At 40.6% G+C, this 11,375-nt stretch overlaps 1 protein-coding gene across 1 annotated transcript; it reads left to right on the forward strand.

The window, feature by feature from the left end:
- Window positions 1-1,172: 1,172 nt before the first annotated feature.
- On the forward strand, window positions 1,173-6,167 carry vsig10l (V-set and immunoglobulin domain containing 10 like; the record flags this gene model as incomplete). Its single annotated transcript, XM_022764364.1, has 11 exons — window positions 1,173-1,344; window positions 1,900-2,172; window positions 2,280-2,546; window positions 2,844-3,089; window positions 3,191-3,469; window positions 4,587-4,679; window positions 5,005-5,223; window positions 5,335-5,454; window positions 5,539-5,579; window positions 5,771-5,857; window positions 5,960-6,167. Coding segments are annotated over 11 exons (1,872 nt in total), but the record flags the coding sequence as incomplete, so codon positions are not given.
- Window positions 6,168-11,375: the final 5,208 nt, after the last annotated feature.

An 11,375-nucleotide genomic window follows, 5' to 3' on the forward strand; every position in this document is an offset into this window, starting at 1 on the left:
AGACCAAAGCAACAGCCTCTTCCCAGTTTGTTTCATTTATGACATTTAACGGTCTTTTGGAAAAATGACACCGTGAAATAAACTGTTACTGTAACAAGAAGCAGGATGAAATTACTTTTCGTAAAAAATGAGCGTGTTAGTGAGTTAGTGTTAAACATTTGCTGGATTATTTCACAATGTCATGGCCATTTATTATACTTGTATTTATCCACATGATTATTTATTATCGAATTTCTTTTTTATTTTTATTTAATTAAACATTCGAGGTCTCTACACAAAGGTAAGAGTAGTGCAGGGCTTTTATATTTGACTGCATTCATTTTTGCTACACAGTGGTGGTGGTACAACAGCATCAGGGTCTTTTCACTTTCTCACTTTACTAGTTGTCAAGCTGACTCCTTTTGCTAAGGGGGCGGGGGCGTGGCCTCACCTGCACAATCAAGTCTTTTGACTCGGCACAGGTGAGCTATTCACGCGCCGTGATGTCAGCTCCAGCTCGAGAGCGAACACACACAGGTGGCTCAGTCACTGCTGTCCAAGACACCAGGGACATTTCTTCACCAGTGGTTTTTTTTGTGTTGGAAATATAACTTAAAAATCAGACGACTCTACTTTGTTACAGGGTTCTGTGGTATTTTTGAAATTGATAGCTGCTCGGCTTCCGTCCTGTTTAACTGAAATGACGTGGTTGGATGGATTTGGGAGATTAAGACCCGTTTTTCTGGGCATTTTACTTAGCTTTTCTTTTCAAGGTAAGATTAAAACTAATTTCCAGGTGTGAGTTTTTAAACGTGTTGCTTCCTTGCTGTGCTTTGTCGAGGACTCACGTTGAACCATAGTAATTATATTCATTTGTGCTTATTTAAAAAGGAATACACGTATAAAATTGCTTTATATCAGTATTGACTGCATTTGACTGTTTTGAAATGTGTCCCTATGACTGACAGGCCATCACATATTCAGAGAAAGAAGGAATGAATGTTTCCTCTCTAAACTAATTACTTGGCTCCATGCTGACAGGTGTATGCTGTGAACTGGTGGTTTCTGCTGCTGGTCCTACTTGGGTGAATGCAATAGCTGGCAGCAATGTGACTTTGGCTGTGTCCTTCAGTGGTGCCCCTGATCCAGCAGTTACCTGGTTTAAGGAGAATTTACCTGTCGTCACATGGACTATTGGCTCCAGTGCTCCCCCAGACATAGCCAACAGGGAGGTGCTGAGGATTGAGCAAAATGGATCCCTTACCTTTGTAAATGTGCCTCTCAGCTCCACCAGTAACTACACTGTTGAAATGACAAAGTCTGGACTGGGTATAGCTGTGATAAAATTCACTCTGACAGTATTTGGTGAGTACCTGACTGAGCTCTGATTTGGAAATGTGGTGTTGTAATCACGTCGCAATCACTAGGTTTTGTATACTTGTTCTACAGTTTATATTCACTTTTAAAAATAGGGAATCTGGCAACATTGGGATCTTCTGTAGTAGATTTTAAAACCTGCTATCGAAAATCTTCTATAATCTCAAGCAACTGGTTGTGTTTACAAAAGCAGTTACCTCAAGTAAAGATGGACAGCCATGAAAAATTATTTGAGTCAAACCACACACGTACTGCAACAATTCAATATCTAATGACTGTATATGCCATTTAATATATAAAAAATGCATGAAATATATTTTTCGGCAGCGGGGTGGTGGAGGGCGACTACATCTCTACAGGACCGTGGTTCAATCACTGTTTCTGGATTATGCTAAACCTAAACTCCTTCCCAGCTATGCGCCTGCTAATAGGTGGTTGCCTCTGCACTGTGAAATGTGAAAGCAAGAAAATGGGTATAATAACCTTCATGACTTAAATACTTAATCCTCCTGTTCCACCATCTCTTCACCTTTTCTTTCACAGAAGAGATCCAGAATGTGACTCTGAGCATGCAGCCTGATTTTGTCAAAGAGGGAACTGACCGGTTCACCCTGCAATATAGCTTTTCGCAAGGAGTGGTTGAGCATCAAATGTGGCTCTTCAGTGGCAGAGAGATAAAAACCAGCTCGCACTACTTGGTGGAGCAAAGGAGCGTCGTGATCCTCAAACCAAACCGAAACGACACGGGGCGGTACACAGTGTCGCTGACGAACCCTTTCAACCACGTGCAGGCTCACATGAATGTCACGGTGCTGTGTAAGTTTAACAACACTGATTGAAATGTCTTCACTGCATCCATCCTGAGTGTCTGTTTGTATCCTTTCATTTTCCTATAACTCTCCTCTCTATTCTTTTTGTTATAGATGGACCAGATGAGCCTGTACTTGAGGCCCGTCCATCCCAGTCTTTCTATGTACTAGGGGACTCTCTGAGCCTCTCCTGCCAGGCTGAGGGATTCCCGCAGCCGACAGCTGAGTGGGAATTTGGTGGTCAAACCCTTTCTGATTCCCGTGAAGGAGTCCTAAATCTAACAAACGTACAGACCAGTCAAGGCGGCGTTTACACGTGCACTCTGGTCAATGAGCAGACAAATGAACGGCGCCAGAAGAGCATGATTTTAAATATTTATGGTATTTATGGCATGAGTTTTATCTTTTCAGTGTGTCTGTGTAGTAGGATTCAGCATTTTCCATGTGTCCATATTATAGTAATTTGTGTTAAATTATTCTCAATCTGATTTAAAGAACCAGAAAGTTTTAAAATTCTTATATAGTTTGTGATGTTTCAATGTTTTCAGGAGATCTTATAAGATTACAAAATCTTCTCACAAGCTTCTCACCCGACATTGTTCATGTTTGTTTAGCTTTATGTAAATATGGACCCAAACACAAATAACTAAGCTTTCAGTCAATTTCCTCGGTGAACAGAGAAGCCGCCGGGCAGCCCGACATGCTCTGTACAGTCGGCGAATGGGAACGCCGACCTGCAGTATCGCTGTCGGTGGTCGGGGGGAACCCCACAGGCCCAGCTGTCTTTCCCAGCACTAAGCAACACGAGCAGTGGAGCAGGGGACTTCAACCTGACCGTCGCTGCCTCAGATAACTTGAACGGCAATACTGTCACATGTATGTTAGTCCACCCAGTTGAAGAAAATCAGTGCAACGTTACTGCACGTAAGTTTCAGAAGTTTCATTGATTTATCAGTTGAGGATTTGTAAATGATCAAACGGTTGTTCAAAAAATTAAAACCTCTGCCAATCCTCATCTTCCTCAGGTAGTCCAATGGAGTTCCTCCCAACTGTGGGAACCACAGTTGACTCTGAGGGCAAAATAGTGGTCGCAATCCACTGTGTCAGTGCGGCTTCGCCTGAGGCTGTGGTGTCATGGTCCAAAGGCAGCGAGGCTGTCACCAGCGGGACAACTTACCAGATCAGCAGTGACACCACACAGCTCAAGATTCGCAGTTACAATGTCAGCAACTTTCTCCTGCAAAACTACATGTGCACCTGCCGCAACCCACTGGGCACCCAGAGACGGAAAATACAGTTACGAGGTATAGTGTTGTTTATCTCAGCAGGACAGGAACCAGGTACTTACTCCAGTACTGCTGTTACATACTATTTTAAGGTACTTGTCCATTGATTATGTTCATCTTGTGTAACTCTTCTACATTTCAGAGGGAAATATTACTTACTGTACTGCATTTACAGTATCAGCCCTCAAACTTAAGTAAAAGAACAGAGCTATTATCAGCAAAATGTACTGCAAGTACCAAGAGTAAAAGCACTTGTTCTGCAGAAAAATAGACTGAGATGTTATTATATTATTAGACTTATACAGAAATGTGTAAGTAGCATTTTACTGTTGCAGCTGCCTGAGGTGGAGCTACTTTTAACTACTTAACTAACATAGTTTTGTTAAGTGGTTCCCAGTCTTGGGTTTGGGCCCCTCCAAGAGTCACAAGATAAATCAAGATCAATGTGATGGGTCTTGAGATGAATGATGAGGTTAGAAAAAGGTTCTGACACAACACAAATTTGTTTTGGATCTTTGTTGTTTTGTGAAATATTGAATCGTGTCTTTAGGCCTCAAACATGCGCTTAAATGAAACGGTCTAAGCAGTTTTGATATTTTTGTTCTGCTCATAGTAACCTGAAGTGTGACTACAGGACAGAGGACCTCAAGTTAGTTAAGTAGTAAATCGACAGAAATTTATCAACACCTTGAGTGAACGCAAATTTGAGATCTGTATTTTTCACAGGAAATTTTGTAGACCAAACATTGAATTGATTAGATAAAAAAATGAACAACAGCTCACTAAATAATTGTAAGTTACAGCCTTACTTCAGTGTGAGCACTTTTACTTTTCATGTTAGACTTTTCTCCTTTTACGTAACTTCTTCCGCCACTGCCATATGGTACAGTGTGTTGTCCTTCTCTTTAAATACTGTAAGGATTTTGTTGCCTTCAGCTTCTGATTTGGAGTGCTACTAACATTACCCTCAGACAGAGAGCTAAGTAATACCCAAGATTGCTCTTTCCCTTTTAAACAAAGCTCTCCAGTCTTGGTATACCCTCCACCCCCCTCGCCTGTCCTCTTGATCTCCCCACTCGTTCACAATCTCTCTCTCTCTCTCTCTCTCTCTCTCTCTCTCTCTCTCTCTCTCCAGGGCCGTCGATCTCAGATTCCAGTTTGTTCCCTAATCACGAAGGAACCATCGTCACGTTGACCTGGGAGGTCCCTCCTACCTCTGTTGTTACAGGTAAAGCAATAACGTCAGCAGATTTGCTTTGGGAAGAATGCCACCACGGTGTTGAAAACAGAAACTGTACCTAGAAGATAGGGGTGTAAATATTATATCATGTGTGAGCAGCGCTCAGTGTTTGGGGAAAGATATTTTAAGAACAAAAGTACGGTGAAAAGCAAATGTCAGTTTTTGTTTTGTCTCTTTCTCTCTCTGTTTGCATGTACATAGAATAACAGCAAAACAGGCCTGTAACATCAATCAGTGACATCTTGACATCTGGCACCGCTCTCTGGGTTTGGTCAACTTTGATGCTGTTAACATTTCTTGTGCTTTTGCAAAGGGTTTGACATCCAAATGAAAGGACCAGACCTCCTGAGCGGGAATCGTACTCAAACTAGAGGCACCTCAGACAAATATCGCACCATCCAGTGGAAACCTGGCTCTGCCCGTAGCACGGACATCTTTGTCCTCGATCCCAACTTGACGTACCGGTTTCGGGTCATCCCCAGAGCTCGTATGACTGAAGGAGAGCCGTCTGAGGTCCATAGAATTGGTCCAGGTATGGTAAATTGTTAGTGATTGTGTTTAAGCATCACAATTCTTATTACAGGGTGAGGGATGATGCTACAGTTGTAAAATCATTGGTCGCTGTCTGTCCCGTTGAGACTAGGTGAAGGGCTGAGTGGTCCCGCCATTGCTGGCATCGCAGCTGGAATCCCCTGCAGCCTTCTCTTCCTGCTCCTGCTGGCTGGCCTCATCTACCTCTGTGTCTACTGCAACAAGAACAAAAGTATGTGAACCCTTTTTAAACACGGTGACTTATTTTCTTTACATTCTGTGATAAATCATTTTGACTTTTTTCTCTGTTTTGTAGGTCGGCAGACAAGATATCCAGTGTCCAGAGCCGTTGAGAAGGTTAGAATCAGTGATCAATGTTAAGGAATTTATCTGGGTAACTTCAACACCAGCAGATGATATAGTTACAGTTGTGTACCATACTCTTCATACCATGCATCAGATACAGTGTGAAGTCATTCACTTAACGTGTTCCACAATGAATTATGCATCTGTCACTTTGTTTGAGCTTCTTTCTTCTCACTCAACAGGCAATAGCAACCCAATCAGATCCAGCTCCTCACAACCTGCTGACAGGAGGGCTGAAGTCTCCTCCTGACTACAACAGATTGCAGCAGGTAGTCTTTCTAGTAAAAACCTTTCTAAGTGGAAGATTGCTTCTTTTCTTGATTTGCAGTAAATAAATTGGTTTGTGCCTGTTTTTTTGTTTTTTTTTTCAGACTCCCTCTGAAAGATCAGGGGCTCTCCCCACATTCGTCCCTCCGCCGCCTGTCAGAGTCGCTACAACTGTCTAAACTCCAAAATTTTCTTTAATGTGTATATTACTTTTGTATAGCATTCTTTATTGTTTATGTTTTATTTTAATCTGGGATTTTCTATATTTTTATCGTGATTTTAAGTAAAACGAAGATGAATGCCGTAAACTGATCTCCGCTTTGTTACAATATTTATTGATAATAAATATAAAAGTGATGTCTGTACATTTATTTACCTTGTTCTTAAGGAAAGCTTTACAAGTTCTCAATAACACAACTGTAACTAACTGTATTGATTTCATGTCCCAAGTCACTCAGTACATCATGGCACACAAACTCCTTTTTGCTCTTCATGATCAAAATATTGATCAATGTAATTTAATTTCTGCTTCCATTTATAGTTATTTTAGAGAGGTAATTAACAATTTGAATATTTACTTTATAAAATGTAAAACAGACTACGCCCTGAAATCTCTTCCATAGTCTGAAAATCAGTCAAAACACTAAAACACTCGCACGTTTATAAGAGAAGCTGTGACCACCGTCCTCCCACACACTGCTCTCGGTCAGCAACATTATTTAATGCTCATCCTTAACGTTTCTCTCCCTCTACATCTTCATCAGAAATATTTTACACACTTCTTACAACCAGGATGTTAAAAAGAGATCATGCTGCACCCATCATATGTGTACACGTGTAGACTCTCACATGAGTGTCTCTTAATATTGACTGTGTGCTGTCATATTATATTTCACATATGTGTAAACAAGTGGGATAATACATAAACAGTATACAAGATTATTTACCAGAATTATTATCTATTGAATGAAAATCAGCCCTTTCTCAACGTGGGTTCTTTCAAAAACAAAACGCACAGATCGAAATTGTTTCCATCACACGGGGTCTATCAAAAATCAGTTTTTCAGACTCGGATGAATTTGTCACACCACATCAATAAAATCCCTTATTTTATTGACAAATTGGTAGATATGAATCAAAGGTTTCCAGAGCGGGGTCAACCATCTGATTGTGTGGAGGAAGCATATCGTATGGCCTTACAGAAATCAGGAAATGAATTGTTTACAAAAGAATCCCCTGCAGAAAAAGAAATGCCTCACAGACTGGGCTCGGTTATTAAAAAACACCAGCACATATTATCATCAGATCCAGCAATATCTATGGATTTGAAAGCACCGCCATTCATAGTCTACGAAGCGGAAATAATCTCAGAGATATCCTGGTACATGCTAACATATATCAGGGAAAAAAGTACATAGGCCTTGTTCAAACCTCTTCCAAATGGATGCTATCAATGCAAAGGATGTGCTCAGTGCAATAATATGATCAAAGGTAACAATTTTACTCATCCTCATGCTGGGAAAAAGTACTTTATCAAGGAGAGTAAGTGAACACAGGTTATCGATAAGGAGAAATGATAGAGATTACCCACTAGCAGTAGGTTTTATGCGTTTTAAACACGGCATCTCATCTTTTAGGTTCCAGGGCAGTGAAAAGGTGAGTGGCAGAGAGAGGTGGGAACGCTGGGAGTCAGTGCCGTCCACTGGGGGAGGTGGAAGGTGTTTGGTTTATTAGTCTGTTTTGTTACGGTCTAGTGATACAAGTGTGCGACACTGGGGAGATGGGACGTCTTTTGTTTGGTTTGGTTTTGTGTTGTTACGGTACAGAAACACAGGGCTGTGTCGGCTACATTTTCTTATTACCAGTTAACATTGAGCATGACTTGGGGGAGATGTTCTGTCACCTTTATATTTATTTGTGTTATTTAATGTCATCTCCATTTTACATCATTCTCATGCTGTGGTTACTCTTTAGTACAATCTCTGACACTTCATTGCCTTCAGGACTACATGCTGTATAAACTGTTTTGGGCTTGCTGCATGATGCATCAGACAAAGTGGAAGTACTGGTTTGGTTCACACATGGAAAAAGCAGTGGGTGCAGAAAACACTGTATCAACTGTAAACCAATAAGGACTCTTTTCTTATGTTTACGCTTTCCCTCAGAACAGATCATGACCTGATCATTACCCCGGGCTTTCCCAGAGGGCCTCGCTTCCTTGTTACTCAAGGTATTCTCTCCTGGAAAAATAATTTCTTGAAAATGTTTACAAATTTCAAGCTTTGAGATAAGCTACAGAGACAAAGCATTTATAAGGATGCCAGATGTTTTGTTTTCCCGAGGAGCATATGCTGTTGTTGCTGCTGTCATAATCCTCATGCTGTGTGTGTGTGCCTATCATTCTCTCTTATTTGCTTGAGGTTTGATCAGCTTCCTCTCTGTTCGTGGCTGCACAAGAAACACATACCTAGCAACTAAATCAGCAGCTAAATCAGCGATGCGAGTCAGTGGGAAGCGTGCAGAGGGAGGTGTTGACAGGTTTTCCTTTGAAATGAGCAGCTCCTGTGTCTCAGCAGCTCCTCCCTTTCCCTCACCTCTTCTTTGAGAAGTGCAGAGTTGAAGAGGTGATGAACAACACAAAGAAGGAAAATGTTGAGTGACGCCTCCAACAATAATGTTTGATGCCTAAGCAAAGGATCATGGACAAGTATTTGGCTTTAAGGTGAGGTCACACACTGAGGAGAACAGCTTGCCAGCCTGAAAACACTGAGTCAGTGTTCAACCCTGATGTAGGCAGTCTAATTTTGTTTTGAGGAAACACATTTTAACGTTTATAGTTTAAATATAAACTGATGTTTTCTGTCTGTGCAGTAGATGGTGCTGTTGAGTGTCTCATTTCTTCATCCCTTGATCAGCTTTTACCAATATTAATATCAGTTAAACGCTTAACTGAATGAAAGGAAGTTACAAGGTTGTATAAAATATAAATCAGCATTAACGTGTGAAAGACTCAACCCCTGATCCAAATATAAAATAATCTCACTCTCAAACATTAAAAACACAGGACTCGTCTGCTATCACTCACAAACTGATTGGTATTTTAATGCAACCATTTTATAGAAATACCAGTAGGAGTCTACAACCCTACAGACTGCAACTAAAAGTAAAGTTGCAACAAAACAAGGTTACATATTGAATTCTGGTCAGTTACAAAATACACACACACCATGCTCAGCCCGCGCTTTGAGAAAGTTCACCTGCTATGATGAGAAGAGGAAGGCCGTATGCTAATTGCGGAAAGTGACATTGTGGATTTATTATTATCTATAGTTTGCACAAAAATGTTGATCTTGTGTGTAAAACAGAAGGAAAAAAAAGAAAAAGACAACAGTTACACTTTTGTTAGTCCTGCAACTGCATCACCCGAGTCTCCACGTCAGGCAGCGGTGTCAGATGTCTGTCCCATCTCTATGTGCACGACAGCGGCTCAGTTTGGTGTCACTGATGGTAAGCAACCAGCTAGCTGCTTCCTGTGGAAAAATATGAAGGGTGGACTTCTCACAGCTCTTACCCGAAGAGCACAAATGTGAAAATATTTTACATTTCACATCGGTCAACGCCCTGGGCAGGGTCATTACAACAGGGAGTTAAATAAGTTCATAAGATTTTTAAGTAACACTCATTGCCTGTTTCCACACTCAAATACAGACCTAAATGAACATAATTCATGTGACAATTCAACATGCTCTAATGTCCTACCTCGGGTGAGACAGCCATTTGTGCTTCAGGTCAGCCCTTTTCGATCACGTTGTTCACATGGTTTGCAGGCAGACAAACCTGAGACCACTTCTGCTTCCTCCCAGAGGAAACAGTCGCCTGCAGGTCTGACCTAGAACATTTCTCTGATCTGTTTGGGCAACAGCAATCGTGGTCAGCGTGAAGTACATCTGCATCATCAGAGCTTCTCAGTCTTTTGTAAATCTCTCTACATTTAACACAATCCCATTATATGTTTCTCATCATGTAACACATCCATGAGGAAAAGGGGCTGAATGTGTGAACAGTGCAGTATGGTCCCCAATCATGACGAGTTATGAATGCTCTACTGACTATGCAATATTTTACAGGGTGCAAGACGCTTTTTATTGGTCGCTGATGGAGGTCAGTAAAGGTCAGTAAAGGTCATAAAGTAACTGATGGTTGTTTTAAGGGAATTTTTGATTTATGATTTATACACTATCATGCCCATCTCTCTCTCTCTGTCTGCCCAGGGCTCTACCATACACACCGTGCTTGGCGGTGGTTGGGTGACTGTGTGATTGATCCACATCCAACATCAGGCCAACACTACCTGGACACTGCTGCAGGCAACTAAAGTGGAGGATCCTGACATTAGTTCTCATTAGATCAAAGAGCAAAAACTTAATAATAACCATTGAAACCTTTTTCAGAGCCCTTAAGAAGCAATTCCACACTATACATTTATACACATTACCATAACCATATAATTTAGGTCAACATATCATTTATTTTGGTATTTTATTTCATTTGTGGCACATGGATTGTCTGTTAGATTTACTGGGTGCTAGTGCCTTGTTGCTAGTGCTCCTGTTTATATTCTGATTGTTTTGCACTAATCACAGGCAAGTGTAGGTGTTAGCTCTACCTGAGCAGACAATGCAGACATGAGACGTAGACCACATTTGAGTTTGGTTTTATTTCTTACGAAAATTGTGGTGAATGAACTGTAGATAACAATGGAGATAAAATTATACTGAAGAGTTATGTGTTAACCACAAAACACTTACTTGCTGTTAGAGTGTTAGTACAAGATAAACACATCAATAGCTGTGTGCAGTTTAAGGACTGAGTTCATTTTGACATACAAGACAAAAAGATTGTCAGAATATTTAAATCATTTTTTTCCTGCATCCACAATGGAAATAAACGTTTAATCTTTCATCTCTATTCTTATGTTTATCTTTAGCAATCTTTGTGCTAAAGGCAGTTTGTATTGGATTATTAAATAAATGTAATTCTTTAAAAAAATCCCTTCAATTAGGCAAATAGTTGCAGATAGAATTGCAGCTCCCAGAAGGCAGAGGTCCCTGAATATAAACACAGACCGCCCGAGGTGAAATCATATGTGTAATCAGATCTACTGCTATTACTTGATTCTTTTCTTAAATAATCCATCCAAGGTAGAAGCTGTGACTATTTAGACCCGGTGTGCACGCCAGGAGAATTACAGTCCCTCGCTAATTTATTAGCTACACTTACACCATATAGTGCAACCCAGTTCAACACTTCAGCAAACTACAACCTCAATAAAAAAACAAAAACAAATAGTGAAATCAGTATAATAGCTCTCTGACAGTGTCAATAAAAACAAAAGACTATTGTCTTTGTGAAGGTAGACTTTATGGCTGAGTTGTTGTATTGGACTCCATTAGATTTAACAGGTATGCTTAATGTTATTGTTTCTGTGATATATTGGTCAGCCTTTTACTGTCGGTGCAG

This window comes from Seriola dumerili, unplaced genomic scaffold, assembly GCF_002260705.1.
Source record: "Seriola dumerili isolate Sdu_G_001 unplaced genomic scaffold, Sdu_1.0 BDQW01000533.1, whole genome shotgun sequence".
In the NCBI taxonomy this organism is placed as follows: domain Eukaryota; kingdom Metazoa; phylum Chordata; class Actinopteri; order Carangiformes; family Carangidae; genus Seriola; species Seriola dumerili.